The sequence below is a fragment of the Tarenaya hassleriana genome, unplaced genomic scaffold (assembly GCF_000463585.1).
Source record: "Tarenaya hassleriana unplaced genomic scaffold, ASM46358v1 Cleome82, whole genome shotgun sequence".
NCBI classification, from domain to species: Eukaryota; Viridiplantae; Streptophyta; class Magnoliopsida; order Brassicales; family Cleomaceae; genus Tarenaya; species Tarenaya hassleriana.
This window is the reverse complement of record NW_010970652.1, coordinates 458977-478726: the sequence shown is the minus strand read 5'-3', so window position 1 is coordinate 478726 and position 19750 is coordinate 458977. Positions and strand designations below refer to the sequence as shown.

At 41.4% G+C, this 19750-nt stretch overlaps 8 protein-coding genes across 10 annotated transcripts; 1 reads left to right on the top strand and 7 right to left on the bottom strand.

The window, feature by feature from the left end:
• The first annotated feature begins 452 nt into the window (after nucleotides 1-452).
• Nucleotides 453-1018, top strand: LOC104803273. Its single transcript, XM_010527184.2, has one exon. The coding sequence runs from the start codon at nucleotides 532-534 to the stop codon at nucleotides 805-807; it is 276 nt and encodes a 91-aa protein (XP_010525486.1). The 5' UTR covers nucleotides 453-531; the 3' UTR covers nucleotides 808-1018.
• On the bottom strand, nucleotides 870-2966 carry LOC104803274 (DNA-directed RNA polymerase V subunit 5A). Its single transcript, XM_010527185.2, has 4 exons — nucleotides 2612-2966; nucleotides 1517-1693; nucleotides 1297-1410; nucleotides 870-1177 (listed from the first exon to the last, which is right to left on the bottom strand). The coding sequence occupies exons 1-4, from the start codon at nucleotides 2873-2875 to the stop codon at nucleotides 1052-1054; spliced, it is 681 nt and encodes a 226-aa protein (XP_010525487.1). The 5' UTR covers nucleotides 2876-2966; the 3' UTR covers nucleotides 870-1051.
• Nucleotides 2967-3067: 101 nt separating this feature from the next.
• On the bottom strand, nucleotides 3068-5043 carry LOC104803272 (uncharacterized protein At3g28850). The gene has a single exon (XM_010527183.2). The coding sequence runs from the start codon at nucleotides 4811-4813 to the stop codon at nucleotides 3515-3517; it is 1299 nt and encodes a 432-aa protein (XP_010525485.1). The 5' UTR covers nucleotides 4814-5043; the 3' UTR covers nucleotides 3068-3514.
• Nucleotides 5044-5790: 747 nt separating this feature from the next.
• LOC104803270 lies at nucleotides 5791-7599 on the bottom strand. 2 transcript variants are annotated; one of them, XR_770152.2, is made up of 3 exons: nucleotides 7097-7599; nucleotides 6310-6378; nucleotides 5791-6234 (listed from the first exon to the last, which is right to left on the bottom strand). XR_770152.2 is itself a non-coding variant. In XM_010527182.2 (3 exons), the coding sequence occupies exon 2, from the start codon at nucleotides 7261-7263 to the stop codon at nucleotides 7117-7119; it is 147 nt and encodes a 48-aa protein (XP_010525484.1). In that variant the 5' UTR covers nucleotides 7264-7304; nucleotides 7424-7510; the 3' UTR covers nucleotides 5791-6378; nucleotides 7097-7116. The 2 variants fall into 2 exon arrangements, 1 of the variants encoding a protein (XP_010525484.1); XM_010527182.2 differs by having other exon boundaries at nucleotides 5791-6378; nucleotides 7097-7304; nucleotides 7424-7510.
• A 188-nt stretch (nucleotides 7600-7787) lies between these two features.
• On the bottom strand, nucleotides 7788-9794 carry LOC104803307 (bromodomain-containing protein DDB_G0280777-like). Its single transcript, XM_010527228.2, has 4 exons — nucleotides 9457-9794; nucleotides 9310-9381; nucleotides 8802-9149; nucleotides 7788-8723 (listed from the first exon to the last, which is right to left on the bottom strand). The coding sequence occupies exons 1-4, from the start codon at nucleotides 9719-9721 to the stop codon at nucleotides 7894-7896; spliced, it is 1515 nt and encodes a 504-aa protein (XP_010525530.1). The 5' UTR covers nucleotides 9722-9794; the 3' UTR covers nucleotides 7788-7893.
• Nucleotides 9795-10694: 900 nt separating this feature from the next.
• On the bottom strand, nucleotides 10695-12078 carry LOC104803269 (activating signal cointegrator 1 complex subunit 2 homolog). Its single transcript, XM_010527179.1, has 5 exons — nucleotides 11772-12078; nucleotides 11637-11672; nucleotides 11446-11517; nucleotides 11247-11363; nucleotides 10695-11162 (listed from the first exon to the last, which is right to left on the bottom strand). Exons 1-5 carry the CDS (start codon nucleotides 12028-12030, stop codon nucleotides 10837-10839), a joined length of 810 nt encoding a protein of 269 aa, XP_010525481.1. The 5' UTR covers nucleotides 12031-12078; the 3' UTR covers nucleotides 10695-10836.
• A 739-nt stretch (nucleotides 12079-12817) lies between these two features.
• On the bottom strand, nucleotides 12818-14795 carry LOC104803306 (putative mediator of RNA polymerase II transcription subunit 26). The gene is made up of 7 exons (XM_010527227.1): nucleotides 14727-14795; nucleotides 14536-14638; nucleotides 14304-14456; nucleotides 14183-14236; nucleotides 14019-14105; nucleotides 13436-13918; nucleotides 12818-13335 (listed from the first exon to the last, which is right to left on the bottom strand). The coding sequence occupies exons 1-7, from the start codon at nucleotides 14793-14795 to the stop codon at nucleotides 12818-12820; spliced, it is 1467 nt and encodes a 488-aa protein (XP_010525529.1).
• Nucleotides 14796-15089: 294 nt separating this feature from the next.
• Nucleotides 15090-17182, bottom strand: LOC104803268 (two-component response regulator ARR9-like). 2 transcript variants are annotated; one of them, XM_010527177.1, is made up of 5 exons: nucleotides 16716-17182; nucleotides 16483-16589; nucleotides 16311-16388; nucleotides 15957-16048; nucleotides 15090-15669 (listed from the first exon to the last, which is right to left on the bottom strand). In XM_010527177.1, the coding sequence occupies exons 1-5, from the start codon at nucleotides 16816-16818 to the stop codon at nucleotides 15312-15314; spliced, it is 738 nt and encodes a 245-aa protein (XP_010525479.1). In that variant the 5' UTR covers nucleotides 16819-17182; the 3' UTR covers nucleotides 15090-15311. The 2 variants fall into 2 exon arrangements, with proteins under 2 accessions (XP_010525479.1, XP_010525480.1); XM_010527178.1 differs by having other exon boundaries at nucleotides 15957-16027; nucleotides 16716-17179.
• Nucleotides 17183-19750: the final 2568 nt, after the last annotated feature.

The window sequence follows — 19750 nt, the reverse complement described above, 5'->3', positions numbered from 1 at the left end:
ACCAAACTAAGTTTTTTTTTTTTTTTTTTTTTGATAACGTTGGGAACCCGCCCTCGACCCTTCGGGTCGGATACCGCAACGCCTCGCAGCCCAAAGGGCCGGACGAATGATACAGTATCGCGGACGATAAACCCAACGACTCCACGCAATAGCCGGTAAACCACGTGGAGCAGGTAAACCAGCCGAAGCTGACCGGCTCAGGGGAAGCTTGACACCAGGAGGAATCGAACTCTCCACCACATGGCTTTTGAGTTGTCATTTTACCAACTGGGCTAGGGGCTTCCCCCAACCAAACTAATGTTATTATTATTTGTTCGCTATTTCTTTTTTTATTTATGTAAATTAACTAAACACTTCGTGGCCAATCAAATTCTCATTTTTATGGATTAGATTTCGAACAAATTTGAGAGAAAAAAATAGTTATTTATTTAATCGTTTCCTACATAAATAAGATTATATCATTCACGTAATATCGGCTTGTACCATCATTCATTTTCTCGCAAACGAATCCATCTCTCTCTCCCCGCATGCATGGGTTCAACCTTATGCTGCCTTCGCGTACCGGACAAGAAACACGGCGGAGACACGGCTATGATGGCGGCTACCAGTGACCAGAAACCGTTTCCGGCCACCGGGGAGGAGTTCCTATCGGACGCGAGCACTTTCTCAGTGGAGGAACAAGCGCGGCTGCTGAAGGCGGCCAGGCGGCAGGAGCGAAGGCTCGGCCATGAAGCCGAGCAAGTCATGAAATGGGTCAAACAAGAATCAGCCAGATTTGACCAAGTCCACGGTTTGACCAAGTCTTGAGCTTTCTATTTCTTACGCAACAAAGGATGCAAAATCTGTAATATGAACACTCTGAACTGTACTGAACATAACCATGGGGATAATTTCTTGTCCGAAAGTATGAAGATCATCCGCAACGATTTCCATAACTTAAGGTGATCCTCCATTTATTACATACACCTGGATTCACCCACAGGTTATTACATCACAGGACACAACAGGAAAACAGAAACAAAACGAGCCCAAAAACCGCATCGGAAAAAGGTTACCAGACGCAACGATAAGTGACATGAGATTGCGCGAGCTCACCACTGTACGTTACCTTAACCACTTGCCCTTTCTCGAGTCCATAGTACCTCACGATCGCGTCTTTCTTCGATATCCGAGGAAGCTATCGGGAAATTCGATACAGAACACACAAACGTTCAATCAGAAAGATGGTCTTTTTTAGGTTATGACAGAGGAGTTCCTTCTAGAATGTTTCGAGTGAAGTGCAGAAAGCGTACGGACCTGTTTTTCATCAATACAGAACCTCTTGAGAAGAGCTTCCTTCTCCTTGTCAGTCAAAACCCGATGATTTGGCTTCAACACATGCCCGGTTACGTTAACCAGCAAATCCGTTATCTATAACCACACAAAGCTAGATGTTATGAACCTACCCGGATTCTTTTTTTTTCCGGTAAATAAGCTGAATCGAAAAAGATACCTAAGAATTGGATGGGAAGAATACCTGGAATAACTCAACCTTGAACGAAAACAGATCGACGGCTTTCAAAGCCTGATTGGTTATATGGCTTTGGAGAATCAATATCATCCCGGTTACACTCTCCCGGCTAAGTATATCTGCTGCAATGCTGCGGATTGCATTGACCTTCACCATACCAGTTCCAGAAAAGACGACCGTTATCTGAAAACCAAACACCAACCATATATCAAGATCAGTAGCGTTTTCTGTTGTCATGAAAGGGTCACGATTAGAGACCTAAACACGATGATACGACACTAAGTTTTTTACACAAAGCATTGCCGTAACTTTTCCCCAGGCTAAAATTGGCTGCTACCAGAGAAACCAAGAAAAGGTTCACTGATCTCCCTCAGCCATTATCATTGACACAAAATCGCAAAACCAACGACGAGGGTACCTATGAACAACGGAAGAACCAATAAAGAATTAAACTTTTTGACAAAATAACATCACTGAGAGTCGTCTAGGACATTCTTCCGCGGTAAGATCTTGTTCTACGACTGAGACAATCCAAAACGATATCTTTAGCTATTTGCCTATCGGTACTCTCACTGTCTCACCTCCGCTCACAAACACTAGAAGGGCGAAATATCAAAGTACTGACTATCAGAATGCTCAGTATCCAATCTCAGAGACCAATCATCACTTCTACAGATCTAGAAAAAGGCTTCGAAAATGCTTCAGAAGACAGAAAAATGACATATAAAGATTGGTTTGAAGGATCGCCCAGCTAAGTTCAATATGGGGAGAGTACCAAAACGAGTTCATGCAGAAAGAAAGATAATGGCTTTTACTGTAGTTCAGTTCCATCAAGCAGCATTGCTTGCTTCTGCAGATAAACTCTGCTAAACCCCTAATTTTGATGTCTTTATAGGGCACCAAAACTGGGGATTGAAGAAAATTTCAACTCCATAATCTTCAAAGTACAAAACTTTTAGCCAGACCCAACAACAATTAAAGCGAGCAAAATCAGATGAGGACAACAGAAACGCTAGGGTTTTACACCACTTTCTGGGTAGCCAAACATGCAGAGGAAACGCCGCGGAAATCGAAGATAAACGGAGAGAAAATCCGAAGTACCCGCTTTGAAGAGTCGGAGCGGTGGACGGCGGAGACACGGAGGCGATCGACGTCAGGATGGTCGCCGTAAATAGCCCGGAACTCGTGGAGGGAGATGTTGATGTCGTCGGCGGAGACCTCGTACCCTCTGTCCCGCAGCATTTCCATGGCGGTTCTTCGCGCTAGGTAGTATCTGTGGCTCTCCACGCTTCCATGGTCAACGTATTTGCTCAGGCACGATGCCGCCGCCGCCGCTGACGAGCCCTCCTTCCCTTTTCCCTCCATCTCCGTTCTCTCTCTCTCTCTCTCGCGTCGCGAGGGAGGACAAAACAGGCAATGAGAAAAGCGGTGAAAGCGGTTTAAAGGATTTAACTTTTTAGAGTGCTTCTTCAGTAAATATTTCCTCAGATTTATAAAAGCAACTCTCAAAAAAAAAAGCTTGGAATTTTGAAATGGCAAATTTCAAGAATCCTCGAGATAATAAAATCTTGCACTTTTCAAATTTGAATGGCGAAGGTGTGAATTTAGAACATGAACATATTATAAAACAAAAAAAAAACGAACAAAAATCAGACAAAAGTGTTAAAAGAGGCAACCATAAGAAAAATGTCAAAGCTCAAGAACACAGAGGGAGAGCAAGATTGCATAGAACAACATCAGAAAGAACACAACACACACACAGGCAGAGACTAAACAGAGCAGAGTAGCTTGAGCCACTTCTTATTTCACTATGCTCTCATAGAGATTAAGATACACTGAACAAACAGATAAAATCATCATCATCTAATAGAAGAGCAGATTCATCAACATGTCAGGGTCCAAAAATCAATCCCAAGAATCCAATCCCGTCTTTTCTCACGGGGGGTGAAGGCTTTTTCCAGTGCTTACTGATAATGCTGCATTGCAAAATGTCCTGTCTGATCATCAGAGGCAACACCCGAGACAACGTACCAAACCATTCTCGTTGCAGTCAGGACATCGCTTGAACTCGTTGTCTTGTTGCCGAAACACCTTGGTGCTGCCCCCGCAATTTGAGCACAGCAGGAACCGAGCGTCCCCACAGCTCTTGCAAGCTCCCACACAATCGCGAGCAGGCAACCCTTTTACCATCTCTGCCAGTTCGCCGTCGTCGTTGAGCTGTTTGACCTCATCAACACCACCAATGTGTGTTCCTTGTATGAACACCTGAGGCAAACTAACTGGTTTCTCGGCTCCAAGCGCATTCTGCAGTTCTTTCCTGAATGTGGAATCCATGGAGATGTCACGTTCGTCAATGGCGACCTGAAAGCTTCTCAGTATCGTTCTAACGCAACAGCAATCCTCGTATGTCTTTCGAATTCCCCGGAGGGTTGTGAAGTACAACACGACTTTGTCTTCTGCGCCTGGCAATCTTGATGATTTGTCTACCAGAATCTGGCAGCTTGGAGCTGGAGGACTTGAAGACAGAGACTTTGGTTTGCTGATTAGGATGGATGGATTCGATGGGCTGTAAGAGAGAGACTTGGAGCTCCTGTGAAGGTTTTTGGCGACATTGTTACTGTTGTTGCCTAATTGCTTCGAAGACAGCGCTTTCTTGTAAGTGGAAACAACACCAGGATCCAAATCAGACAGAAATGACTCTTCAGACAAATGCTTCCATAAAGGTTGCTTGGTTTTATAAGACAATGGAACCCAGTCATCCTCATCTTCCATCCTCACAAACTCGTAAGATTCGTCCAATTTCAACGCAGACCCATTCAAACCTACGCCCTGATTCGAAATGGGTGTAGGGCAAACCTTAAAATTTCCGCCGGAATTACACTTACCCAGATCGGAATTCTCGAATTCTAGCTCGTCGTCCAGCCCATCCATGAGCTCCCATGTGTTTATAACCGAGTCAGGGGACAGCGAGTCGCGCGGGCCCGGGTCCAGTGTCTTCTTAGCGGCAATGGAGATTTGCGACGGCGGAAATTTCTGCCGGTCGGAAGAGTCTGTTCCGCCGTCGAGATCGACGAGGAGAAGAGACCCATAAGTGGTGGATGTGAGGGAGACGAGGTGGTGAGTGTCGCCTTTCCTCGCTGGAGGGTGATGAACCAACGGCGTCGGGAAGGAGAAAGCCCTCGGAACCGGCGACGGACAATGGGAGCAGGATTTCGCCGCCGATGGTGAAACCGACGAAGCAGAAGAAGAGGAAGACGAAAAAGAAGACGCAGAAGCAACGGTTTTGGAAGCAGAAGAACCCATGAATTGACGCTGCAGAATTCTCTGTGAGAGCAACAATGGCGTCGATTTCCGTTTCACTTTCTGGGTTTCTTGTGATTTATTGTTTTCTGGGAATGATAGAGAGACCGATAGAGAGAGAGAGAAACAGGTGGAAAATAGCTGTCTATAGCAGTTGGAGGTGGAGGTGGAAGATGGTGAAAATTTAATAGCAAGTGTTTGTTTGTGAACATTTAGAAGATGATGATAACCATGACTGTGATTTGATTTCCGATTGATTTTGATTGATAAACAGAAAGGGAAGATACCATGATTAACAAAAGACGATAAACGATATTAACACCGTGTTAGAGGAATAATAACTTTTTATGATTTATTATTATTATTATTTATTATTATTATTTGTTTTTACTTTTTTTTTGTATAATTGATGAAATTCCTCTCGAAAAAAGGTCACATTCTCTTTTCTTCGTCGGTTCGCATTACGCAATGTTTGGATGCTTAGCCTTGTGGAGTTTTTGATTTAAAAACTATGATAACTTGTATCATTTGTGATTGACCTCTTAAAATACAATAATAAATAAAAAAAAGAAATACAGAGGAACAATCATATATTGATTTTAATTTCACAATTCCTTTTGTTGGTTCACCTTTGTCCGTTTCTAATATTTCCATCGACTTGTAACTGTCAACGCCTTACTTTTCAAAGGTTCTTTTATTTAAATCTATTATTCTTTATGGCTTTAAATTTTGATATTTCTTTGTTTTTGGATTTCAAAAACTCTGAGATAAAATGAAACCAAACTTTAAATGAATTTGAATCAAACTTCAATTGGATTCAAAACGAATATAACACAATACGAAAATCAAACCGAATTAAAATTCAAAATAATAACATGTAGAAGATGAAAAACAAAAGCCTTAATTTTTTTTCTCCAAAATATCCACTAGAATCACCACACAAAATTTGGGTTTTTCTTAGAAATAAATGGATTATTAAATATATGAACTACTTCAATCTTTGAAATTACAAGTAATTGGGAACATAAGTTGTAAACATTAAATACAATCTCGCAAGTTGTTGTTACATTAAAGACAGAAAAAACTCGGACTTATTCTTACGAGACTCGCCGAGCTAGTTCGCATTGACCTCCGTTCACGGCGAACCACCTCGTCTAGTCCATTTTTTATCGGATTCGAATGTTCCGAACCCATATCGGAATATATGGACAGGCTCGCGAGGTAGGTCTATTTTGACATCACTAGTATCGTATTAACGTCATTGGGGTCTGAGAAAGGCCGAGTTTGAGCACAAAACTTATGCACAAGAACAAAAAAAATCAATGGGTACTCGGCAGCATTTACACAAGTACGCAAATCTATATGAACCCTCGATCTATACAGTTTCAGAATCTATCTTCACAACCCATTGCCACTTCCTATATCTAGACGATTTTCAATCCGTTAGATCAACGAGCAAGCATCAGATTGACGGTATAATTTTTTAGAAGACGCCATACCCGTCATTGTTGTCGTCTAAAACATCATTGCCAATGCCTTCTCCACGCCTTTGCATTCATTTCCTCCTCCTGGCATTACAAACAGAAAGAAGGTTGGTATTGACAAAGCAACACCCGGATCTCAGCCAAGATTCAGAAGCTAGTTTCGGCACTTCGTGGAAGTTTAAACGTGCTGTCAAGGATCTATATAACTCATTCTAGAGCTGCGACTTCTACTTGGCAATCGTTACAACATGTCTATGAAGCCACTACAAATTGAGATACTTCACTCAAGCAGGTAAAAGAATGGAGGTTTTTCAGCATCTGAAAGATCTCATCTTCAGCAAGATTAGACAAAATCAAATAACCCCGAATGATTCCACAAAGATACGTAGGCAAGTGTCGGGCATAGGCTATAGATCCTAACGAATTTTCTCAGAAGAACTACTGAGATTTCGATTCAGTTCAGCATCTGAAAACCGAAGCCAAGCCTGGTAGAAATGCATAACGTGGTTTGGAAAGTCACACCATTAAACATTTACCAGAAACCAACGTGGAAATGGTCACTCACTTTCCATGAAACTCATACTCAAGGAACCCTAAAAACACTAGCACAAACAAGACTCGAACGCGCACACAATCAAGAAAACCACGAACACAAACATAATAAATTGACCCGGGAACTTGCAGGAATTAGAATTCAACCGAGGATTGTTAGATCATTATACCACAGGTTCGAAATGACCTAGACCGACAAAACGACAAACCAAACAGGTGTGTAAAATCGAGACGGAGAAGAGATACGCACAGAGGAGCCATTGAAATCGATCAGCCGACATGGAAAGGGCCGATGTCGCCAGTTCTGAGACAACCTGCGATCTCGTCGGCGATGGAGAGGCAGATGACGACCCACCCGCTCAGAGCAATCCACACCATCTTCGCTATATACATCGCTACTCCCACCGGCATCGCCATCTTCCCTCGCCGCACCGAATATAGCGTCTCTCTCTCTCTCTCTCACACACACACACACACACTCAATTAGTAGGATTGGAAAAAGAATCCCCTGGTCGAGGCATCTGCACAGGAGGAATAAAAATCAATGGAAAAAAAAAAAAACAGAGCGAGGTCTAACTCGCAAGTGATAAGTCCGGTTGGATCCGACCCGAGTCCGGATTCGTAACCGATTGGACCTGTGATATCTTCCCCGCCAGCTTTATTTGAAATTCGTCCGACAAATCCAACGTCCAAAAGTGCACGACGGAGAAGAACTCTCTCTGTCCTCTCCCCCGATAATCGAGTCTCAGTTTCTTTCTCTAGAAAATGGCTCCTCCCTCTCTTTTCCCCCAAAATTATCTCTTCTTTTATGCAGAAAAAGAATTTTCTTTCTTAACTATTTCATTGTTTTTATGGTATTGGTATCAATGGATTCAAAAGCCGAAAAGTATACAAGACCCATCCATATGTACAAGATGAATTTTAGTTGTTTTTTCTCTACAAAACGGAACGGATAAAGGAGATGATTAGGACAGTATTTTTTTTTTTGTACGAATCGTATCTGTGGTTGTTTGATTATCCTTTTCACTTGAATGATTTCACGTCGATCTACCTCCTGGACGAGGAACTGGAGCTTCCGGACAGAGATGGTTGAGGAGGATTGTCTTGATTTGTCTCAGACTGATCGCCACTAGTCTCGTGTTGATGTTCTTGCTGATGGCTGATACCTGGATCATCATCTCTCGGTTGCACTTGCTGTTGCTGTTGCTGTTGCGGTTGCGATAGCTGCAGTTGTAGCTGTTGCTGTTGCGGTAGTGATTGCTGCTCTTGCATCGGGATAGGACCCTGATATCTCGGTCGCACTTGCGGTTGCTGCAGCTGTTGCGGTTGCGGTTGCTGCTCTTGGATTGTGAGAGGTCCACCGAGACGTGGTCGCTGTGATGAACAGTGATCAGCTCGTGCTTCGTATTGCAGTTGTTGGGGACTGAAACTTGGGATAGGTTGTTGCTGCTGGTTGAGGTTGCCTCCATCTAATCTCCATTGCTGGGGATCGAATCTCACTACAAACTGTCGCCGCCGGTTTGGATGACCTCCACGTAGCATCTGCTGTTGCTGTTGCAGTTGCAGTTGCAGTTGCAGTTGAAGTTGCAGCTGCAGTTGCAGCTGCAGCTGCTGTTGCTGTTGCAGTTGCTGCTGTTGTTGCTGTTGCAGTTGTTCGTACGCAAGGAAAAGTTGTGCATCCCGTACCTCCTGTGGCAACAGATTAAAATCAACATTTTGATTCCATCCATCTTGCCGAGGGTGCTGTGGCAGCGGATCATAGCTCGGTCCAAGTCTCAGCTGAAGCCATTGCTCATCAGGCGGCAGATGATGCACAACGCCTCTGAGAGCAGCAGAGGCGGCAGGAGGGTTTCGAGGCATCGTAGCCAGTGAAGTGCCTGATCGGGCAAAAGGTTGAAACAAACAAATCAGTGTTTAAAAACACCAAAAGATTCAAAAATAAGTAGAGGAATTACCAAGAGCAAGCCATTGAGATTGCTGCTGATTTGGCATTTGGGTCTGCCCAGAGAGTTGGTTTGCCATCTGATTATGCCTAGATTGCCGCCATTGCTGCTGCTGTTGGTTTGGCGTTTGCAGTTGAAGCTGCGGCTGAGGAACTTGCTGTTGTTGTTGTGGTTGTTGCTGTTGGTTGGGCATTTGCAGTTGACGCTGCAGCAGAGGAACTTGGTGTTGTTGTTGTTGCTGTTGCTGTTGAAGAAGCTGCAGCTGAGGAACTTGCTGTTGTTGTTGATTCAGCATCTGCATCTGAAGCACATGAGGAACTTGTGTCTGCTGTTGCATCTGCACCACTTGTTGGTTTTGGCCTGTGAATTCAGAGAGAGAAACAGCCAAAACATTCTTAAACCCCGCCAAAATCCTTCAGAAAACTCGAATCTTTTCAAGATTCTGACTTTGGAAACAAGAATTAAAAAAAAAAAAAGATGGCATCTTTCTTCTTTTTTCTCGCGTTTTCCCAGTGTTTACCAGTTCTTGCGGTAGTAATTGTCATCTGCATAAGAGCTTGCTCAGCTGCTTCCCGCTGGATTGACGTCCAAACTGCCAAAAAAAATCGGATTCAACACAGAATGGAGATTAGGGTTTAACCCAAAATCGAATCGGAGGAATCTTTACACATTTCGACGAAGAAAGGGGAGAGCCGGGAGCGGATCATGTATTCCTCCGTCTGTTCAAAGGTCATATTTCTGCGAACACACCTCGCGATCTCACGCCTGATCCCGAGAACGTGCGTCAGAAAGGGATAGAGGGGAGGATCGTTCATCCCGGTGAAATCGCAGAGTTTGCGGTGGATTTCGTACATCTCCTCGGGCGTGAGCTGATCTATGTCTCTCATCTCTGCGAGGAAATGGAGGTTACGCCATGGGTCGCTGTTGTTCATGGCGAAACTGCTGTTTCAAGAAGCGATCAAGATCCCGGAGGAGGATGGGTTTCTGTCGAAGGCTACTAAGGTTCGTAAGGGAGAGGAGATGAAGGCTTCAATCGAGCGGGAGTCTGTGAAATTTATTTGTTTTTGTTTATTTTATAGATTTAAATTGTTTTTCGAAAATTACGTTTGCCACAGAAAATTTTTCTTCCTTTAGTATTCCTTAATTGAAAACGTATTATATATATATATATATATATATATTATGTGTGTGTGTGTGTGTATTTTTTTTTTTATCTTTTTTGCTTAATTTCATTTCGTTGAACAGAAAAAAAAATGCTTATGAGTTGCGTTTGAAGTTTAAATAGAGCGGGAGTGTGTGAATTTATTTATTTATTTGTTTAGTTTATATATTTAAATTACTTTAGAATTATGTTGCGTATTATTCTCTTTTTTCTCTTTTTGCACGAATTTATTTTCTTTCTAAATATCCATTTATTGAAAACCTATAAAAATCTTTTTTTTTTCTTTTTTACTTAATTGCATTTTGTTATTAAACTGCCCAAATTTGCTCGAAATCAATGTAGAGAGGTAAATGATATAACAGTTTGATCTATGATTTCTTTCTTTAACCTATGAACTGAACAAAACTTGAAGGGTAAATATGGACAATACACGAAGAAGAAGAAGCCTATGCATGCGTACAAACAAACCAATAAACAAAAATTAAAGGTTAACATTTTTCCCATGATTTCCCAAAATGCCCTTAGCAACTAACCACACTATTTTCGTCCCATCGTCCTGTGGTGTGGTGCGCGACACCAGCCGAGCCTCGGACGTGTTTCACGGATATCAAATGGGCGGAATTTTTTCAGGCCGACAAAACAGAGTTTAAAGTCCGGTCCTATAAAAGATTTCGGGTTCGGATAAGACCGGTCCAACTCGTATTACGATTTTTTTTATTTGAATTATTTCTGTAAATCGGACTTTGGGACTGGTTTTCTCTGTTAAAATCTTTGGCGACACGAGTTTCAGTTGGTTTTCTCCATTACATGATGAAGGAAATGATTACGACATTAATGTTTTTTTTTTCAGATGTAAGAATATCATCTGTTTGTTTGATCATCCTTTCAATTAGATGTAAGAGACTCTCCACTGCCCTCTTGTTGTTGCTCATCTTGCTGATGGCTGGTTCCATGACCATGATCACTCGCTTGTGGTTGCGGTTGCGGTTGCCGCTCTTGGATTGGGGTGGGTCCACTAAGACGTGGACGCTGTGCCGGTCGGTGATAAGCTCGTGCTTCAGATTGCATCACGTAGGGAATCGCTCCATGTTGCAGATTCATAGCTCCGACTCCATCTTGCTGCTGCTGCTGTTGACTGTAACTCGGTCTATGAGTCCGCTGCGCATTGCCTCCGGGAGCAGAAGCAGGAGAAGGGTTTTCAGGCATTGTAGCTGGTGAAGTGTTTGGGATAAGTCAAGGGTGAAAAAGATCGAAAGAACAGATCCAAATGATGGGAAAAAAGGAAAGGGGAGTACCGAGGAAAGGGCTCGGGACTTGAGGTTCTTGCGTCTGCCGCTGAAGAAGTCGTTCTTGCATTCGACATGTCAGTTCTGTTAGCCTCAGAAGACGTCGTTGTTCATTCGGCACCTGCCCTGAGAGAGAGAAGAGCACAGAACCGGGAAAATTCAGAAATCTTGAGTTCAGTACTCTCTTTTTTCTTTTCCATGGACTGACCTCGTGCGTCTGTCGTATGCTCGTTCGACATCCGAAGCGTGATCAAGCTCAATTCCTCATCCGGGCTCTCAGCTTCAGAACGCAATACAAGAGAGATAGAAGTTGACGACATATAACCCACTAATCTTTTTCAAGATCGTGACTTGGGAAACAAGAAAAGAAAAAAGACTGATCTTTTTTTCAGATTTTACCGGTTCTTGCGATCGGCTGATGCAGCGACGTCCAAACTGCAAAAAACGAACGGAGATTTTAACAGGGTTCAAGCCAAAAACCCGAGAGAGAAATCGATCAAAACGGAATCAGAAGGCAATTTTTTTTCTTTTTACAAATTCGGGTGTAGACAGGAGAGAGCCCGCGGAATTTGTTCTGCATATATGCGAGCGTCTGTTCTTGGGTCATTCCCCTCCGAATACACTCTCTGATAACATGCTTAATCCGGAAATAGATCGAGAAGAAGACTGAAAGAGGAGGATCGTTTCTTCTAAAGATTCGGCGGAGTCTACTGTTGATCTCCATCTTTTCTTCGGCCGTAAGATTATTGTAGGCTCTGCGGTCGCCGACGACATCTGGGTCGTCTCTGTTCATCGTCAAACGCTCTTTCAAGAACGATCAAGATTCCCAGGAATCGGTTTTTTTTTTTTTTGGTTGAAAGCTAAGGAGATTCCCATGAATGGGAGATGGACGGAGACGTTTAAATAGAGCCGGGAGGAGGGGTGTGTGTGTTATAATTTTTGTTTATTTTTAGGTGATTTAAATTGTTTTAGAATTCTTAGATTTTTTTCTCTCTTTTTTTGCACCATTTATTTTCTTTCTTAAATATTGATTTTTTAAAATATTTATGTATTTCTTAAATGATCATAAAAAACTATCGTATAAAAAAACTATTGTAGTGACGGACTAGTCACTAAAAAATAAAATCTAAATTGTTTTATATATATATATACATACATATATACACACATATGTACGCATATATTCATTCCTCTGTCTCATTGTTCCTCTGCAACGTTATTTCTCTGTTCCTCTGTGTTTTTGTCTTTCTATGCATTCAGAAGCCGAAAATTAAATCGTCTTGGCTTGTCTCAAATTCAAAACTGATCTCGTGTTGCTGTTCTTGTTGATGGTTGTTGGTATCGGGACCATGATCTCTCAACTGCGGTTGCTGTCGCGGCTGCAAGATTTAAATTGTATTAGAATTCAGGAAATTATCTCAGTTAGCTCTCTTTTTTTTTTTTAATTCCAAAACCCAGTTGGGGAGATGATTGCGTACATCTCACGTAATCCAGCAAAATGAATGTTTTGAAGAAATTCCAGTGAAAAGAGTGAAAGAATTCAGAATACAAGAAAGTGGTGGAGTTGGTCTTGATTTATCTCAAGACTGACCGCTGCCCTTTGGTTGCTGCTCTTGCTGATGGCCGGGATCAGGACCATGATCTCTCAATTGCTGTTGCGGTTGCAGTCGCCGCTCTTGGGTTGGGATAGGTATTGATGGCCCATCAAGACGTGGACGCTGGCCTGGCCGGTGATCAGCTCCATGTTGCAGTTGTTGGGGACTGAGTCTTATGACATTTCCCAGATGCTGGCTGGGGTTAACGGATTGCTGCCGTTGCTGCTGCTGGTTTGGTTGAACTCCACGAAGCAGCTGATGTTGCAGTAGGATTTGTTCGTTCACTAGCAACAGTTGCTCATCCCGTACCTCCTGTGATAGCTGATTAAGATCAAGATTTCGATTCGGCCCATCTTGCCGAGATTGCTGTCGTGGCGGATCACAGCTCGGTCCAAGTCTCAGCTGGAGCCATTGCTCATCAGGCGGCAGATGATGCACAATGCCTCTGAGAGCACCAGCGGCGGGGGCTGAAGGGTTTCGAGGCATTGTAACCGGCGAAGTAGCTAATCGGGTCAAAAGGTTGAAAGAAACAGGTCATTGTTTAAAAAAATACCAAAAGATTCAGATACAAATAGTGAATGATGAGAAATGGAGAGGAATTACCAAGAGCGAGCCACTGAGTAACTTGCTGTTGATTCGGCATTCGGAGTTGAAGCTGCTGAGGAACTTGTTGTCGCTGTTGAACTGGCACTTGCGTTCGAAGCTGCTGAGGAATTTGCTGTTGATTCGGCATTTGCAGTTGAAGCTGCTGAGTAGCTTGCCGTTGCTGTTGAACTGGCACTTGCGTTCGAAGCTGCTGAGGAACTTGCTGTTGCCGTTGCTGTTGATTCGGCACTTGCATTCGAAGCTGCAGAATAACTTGTTGCTGTTGATTCGGCATTCGCAGTTGAAGCTGCTGAGTAACTTGCTGTCGCTGTTGATTCGGCACTTGCGTTTGAGGCTGCTGAGGAATTTGCTGTTTCTGTTGATTCGGCGCTTGCATTTGAAGCTGCTGAGGAACTTGCTGCTGCTGCGTCAGTGGCCACTCACGAAGTTGTTGTTGCTGTCGATGTGGCATTTGCTTCAGCATCACTTGTTGGTTTTCGCCTGTGAATTCAGATAGAAGAAACAGCTAAACATTCTTATACCCGACGAAAATGCTTCAAAAACTCGAATCTTGAATCCACTGCTCTCTTTCGGTACGGACCTCGTTCATCTTTCGTATCGGATTCAGGCCGAGGAGCCTGCTCATTTGGCATTCCAAGTTTGCGCGAGACCTCCTCTGCTCTCTCAGCTGCAGGACTCAAGAGCATTTGAACACCCGATTTTTCGCACCTTTTACTTTGAGAGATCGTTCATCGAGGGGCTTACATTTTACAGCTTTTGTGTCCGGGGCTTGAACAGGATCCGCCTCTGCATCTGCACCTGATCAAGATTGCGACGTTGGAAATCCAGAATATGAAAAAAGACTGCATCTTTCCATGTGGTTTACCAGTTATATCGTTATGGGTCAACCTCATTTGCCTCATCATCTCCATTTGCCGCTCGAGGAGAAGGTTGAACCGATTCACCTGACGCACGAGCTCTCGTGCCGTATAATACCAGCTGAAAAATTCTGCATTCTCCACTTCGAGTTGACGCCAAACTGCAAAAGAAACCGGATTCTGGGTTTTTCAGAAGGAGTCTTGGGGGAAACAAGAAAATCGATGGGATGGAGGAACAACAGATTCTGGTGATCTCAGGCTCGATCCCTAAGCTCTGCATATGCTCCACCACTTCTTCTGGGCTCATGTATCTCTGGATGCACCGCTCGATGTTGTTCTTTACCTGAAAACATGAAAATCAGACAGAAGAGATTCATCTACTCGACGGACAGATTATTTCTCCTAAAAAGATTGCGGAGAGAGCCTCTCACGTAATCGAACAACTCGTCGGCAGTTCTGCAGCCGCCGGGAGTATTGGCATTACGTGCTTCGTCGCTCATGATTGAGGCGAGACTGCGTTTCTTCGGTCTTCAAGAACGGTCAAGAACCCCGAAGGATGGGTTTGAAAGATTCAGATTGAGCAGCAGGGCGTGGATTTGTTTATTTATAGATTTAATTTGTATCGGAATTCTCTTGCGCAAAAAAATCTCGGTTTTTTTTCACAGTTTTATTCCGAAACCCCATTCGAGAATACGATTGCGTGCGTCTCAAGTAATCGGGAAGACATTCTTGACATGAACCTACACTGAAACTGACGCTTTGTCCAGTTCATAACTTCAGAGAATCATAATCAGAAAAAAAAAAAAGGTTTCTCCAATTGGAAAACAAAACTGGAAAGTGGTTATTTCAGCTTGTAAGATTTACACATGAACACGACATTCATCATCATCATCTGTCTTTTGCACATTCTCTATGGAAACTCTATATATCATAAGGTACCAGCATGCCTAAAAGAATCTACAAAACCTCTGAAGGATGAAACTTCTGAAGAAACCAGGAAGCATCGAGACAATACATCAGACCGCTGTTGCGATGCCATTGTATCTAGGACGTGTCCGATCTTCCGCTGGAGGAAGCCCCTCCTCCATCGCCTTCCTCTTGTTGTTATTCGCCGGCTGCTCCTGTTGTTCTTGCAGCAGCAGCAGCTGTTTTTGCTGTTGCTGTTCCGGTTCTTGGAGGAGACATGTGGTTCCGGGTTTGGTTGAACCCTCTCTGGTTTCTGGTTTAGCAGAAATCTCTTCTTTCAGGGTTTTCTCGATCTCCTCCTGCTTCTGGCTCTTTACCTTGGTTTTCATCATATGGGGTTTCAGCTTGCTAAGATCTGCCAGCCTCACAGGTTTCAAGAAAAACTCCTCAGCTCCTTCTTCCAAACATCTGATGAACAAATTCAGACAAAAACATGAATACCCATTTGCATAATCATCACCGCAAAACTCCAATTATATTTGATTCAAGGGGAAAATGATGAGGAAGACCAAAAACAAACTCCCTGTTTTCATGGTCCATAAGGCTATAAATAAAACCCACTAAAGATCCCTTCTTTTTTCATCAGAGCAACAATCTAATAACACCCAGATGCCCAAAAGATCTCCAGGAGGCTAAAAAATCTTTTCTTTTTTGGGGAAACTTCGTATGAACATCGAAAACATCTCGTGTTTTACCTGGAGATTCTTGAAGGAACGTTCTCAGATGACATTATCACTACTGGTATGTTTTTGAAAGCTGATGATTCCTGCAGAACAAGAACATTTTTCTGTAATTTTCTCAGGATAATTTGTTCTTAATTGCATATGCGTGTATATATATGCGTATTTATTCTGCAGAATACATAAAATGTTTTGGGAAAATATTCCAAAAAAGATTTGGATTGAAATAGTGGAGACAAAGAAGGAAACCTTTTCTATTTTCTGAAAAAGCAATTTCCCAGAGGAGGAACAGAAGGCAACCCAACGAGAAAATGCCGAGAAAAATAAACGATCGAATCAAATAAAGTGAAAGCGAAAACGAACAAATACCTTGATTTTCTTGAGCAGGTCGTAGCCTGTCATGCCAGGCATACAGTAATCTGTGATGATAAGATTCACTTCCACTTCCTGTCCAAACCAGACCAAAAAAACAAAGTTGTGATTTTGAAACAGGAAAAAACAAAGATTCTTGGTGAATTCAAGCAAGGAAAATGAGGTAAACCTGATGAGTTTGGGGAGATGTAGAAGGCGTGTTCGGATCACTGTCGTCACCATCTTCTCTCAAACCCAGAAATTCGAGAGCCTTAGTGCCTGAATCGACAGTTGTAACTGCAGAGACGAACAAATCCTTAGATCTTTTCCGCGTTATCAAAGAACCCATTTCCAAAGTTTCCAGATTTTCTTTCCTTTTCTTTACTTTCCAATGTTTGGAAGCCGAGAAAATTTCCGCTTTACCTTGGAACGATGACTTCTGGAGCAACCTCTCTATGAGCTTCCGATCAAAAAGGCTGTCGTCAACGGCCAATACATGGAACTGCGATTCTGCTGCCACACCCATTGCAGATAAAACCTCGGGGTCCGATCTCAAAATCACAAACCCAAATGCAAAGTTTCCGACTTTCTCCTTTCTCTCTGGGAAAATCCCTTCTTTTTCTCGGGAATGTTACGTTTTCTTTTTTCCTTCTTCCTAACTCTCGTTGGTGAAATCAGACGAAGAGGAGAGATGAAGGATTTGGCATTTTAACGAGACGTGACACTATATCTTCCCCCGAATCTCGTAAAGGGGATAGAAAACAAAAATAAATTGGATCTTAGCTTTGAATTATGGAGGAAGCAAGAAAGAAAGACATTTTTATTCGGAAGACAGCCGAGAAAATGGAAATAAAAAAAAAATAAAGTCAGAAAAAATAAATAAAGTAATCAAAACAAATCTGTAAGAGGATTTTTTTTTGGGATTAGATAAGAGGTGGCCTTTGCTTATATACTACCACCCCCACTTGCATTGCACAAATATATATATATATATATATATATATATATAACTGTTCATAATAGAGACCGAGTAAAAAAAGAGAATCAAGAGAAAAATAAAAATTACGAAATAAAAACACTATTCTGAAAAAAGGAAAAAATGTTATTTTCAATCCAAAATTATTCATGTGATATTTTCACGAATTAATTAGATTGGTTTAGAAGCAAATTAAAACAAAAATAGATTGAGGTGTAATTTTTCTCTTCAAAGATTTCCATTGCGATACATCCAAATGGGACCCGCCAAAAAGATATATGTGACGTCAGCAAATATGCCCTTTTAATTTCTCGCTATTAAAGTACCCGTTATTTTTCCCCTTAAATAATATTCAAAGGTTAACGTGAAATTAAGACAGTGGCACTTGCCGTATCTTGAGCAGTTGGGGGTGGTGGTGGCAACGACATGCCAATTTTCTCCCGATTCTTTTCCCAAGATTTGCTTCCCATGGTCACCATCACCATCATCATCATCATCATGCATGCATGCATGCACGTGTACAAGTATGGTTGGTGGCCAAATTGCCATGACTATATACCCATACACACATCAAAACCCTCACTGTTTACCATACTCTCTGAACGAGCTAGTGGGTTCCATATATTCCACTTTGACATTTTTCTTTCAAAAAATAAATATTTTTCTATTTCCCATGTTGTGTTCATCCTTACCGCATCATGCACTTTCGAAATTTACTTTCCTTTATCCCGAATTTTCTAAGGATTATTGTATTTTGTTTTGTGTGATACAGTAAAATTTTGAGGGTTTTTGCCACTTTTACTTGGACAAACAATGTGGTGAATCATTGCATGTACTAGAATCCGAGGTGCTATGATTTTATAATTATATAAACTTTACGATAAAATTGTATGGACATACTATAATTTTATAAAATATACATGTTAACATTAAATTCTAAGATTTATATATATTATCTACTAAAAAGAGATACAACGACACAATTCATTTAATACAATTGTTCATCCTTTCAATGTGAATAGCCTACATTCATTTAATCCAAAGATTGAATATTTCAAACTAAATCCACTTCCTTTAATTAAATCTTGTACTATATACAAACCTGTGAAACAATATATGAACCGTTTGTATAGCCCCTAGTATTCGCCGAATCTGATCAAATACTATGGTGTTTTAAATGATATGAAGCATTAACACGACAGTTTGTGGGAAGAATTCATGCAAAAAAAAAAAAGGAATCTCGTGAAATTGGCCAATATATATATATATATATATATATATATATATCCCAATGACTATTTGAGTGGTCATTAAATGCGATCCACGATGTCGGAATCAGACATGCAATTGATCAGCCGAGTGGATTTCGAACAGATTTTGTCTGTCGGAAACTCAATTGATTAGAACCATCCATGTATATGGAGGCCCCCTCCCCTGCAACACCCTTCATCATCACATCTTTTGACCCTTCTAAAGTTGCACTCAGAATCTTTATATATACACATATATATATATATATACACACACATATATATACTTGTGTGTGTGTGCATGTACACACGTTATGAAACCCTGAACCCATACATGTAATTTCAATCTCCATATCTTGTCTCATTTCCCTGTCTCGTCTTCGCAAATCGCCTCTGCCACCTTTCGTGGTTCGCAACATGATGCATAAACTATTGCTCAGAAAAAACGATGTTTTGTGAGAATGAGTAATGATATTACTAATGGCATGAAAATCATATATTTAATTAATTAATAATAAATTGAGAGAACTAAATATATTACTATAAACTATAGAAAGTGCGTACAAATATACATATTAATATATTTTATCTCTCGTATATATATATATATATATATTGATCGTTCGAGTTATTTTAAGTCGAGATCTAAGTCACCGTAATCCAAAGTATTAAGAGTTTTGTTTCGTTTTGTCGGAAAGAAGTTTAGAACATTGTTCAAGCTATACACATGCATGTTAAAATTATGATGAAATTATACATGTATGCCATGCATATATGATTCATAGTGACATGTGAATCAGACCACATGCAATGTAATGTGGTTGAAGTTTCAGGTAGATGCGTTGGGAAAGTGCCACGTGGACATTTCAACCTACATACATACATACATACATAAACATGCAACCTGCATATATATATATATATATGTATATATATATTGGTGATGGTGACAGGCACTATATATGGCTTTTGAACTTCGGGCAAATAAAAACTGGCCCCCCTCCCCCTCCTCTTTTCCCTGTCTTCGGGCTTTTAGGCCTTAACGCCCGCTCTCTTGTTTCTTTTGTTTTTCTCATCTTTTCACCGTTTCATGGCGTGATAAATTTTTATTAAAATAAATTAGTTATGGAAATCATCAACGATGATTTAAATTATCAACAATCATTATATATATATATATATATATATATATATATATGTGTGTGTATATGATTGGTAAGTGACGCATACGA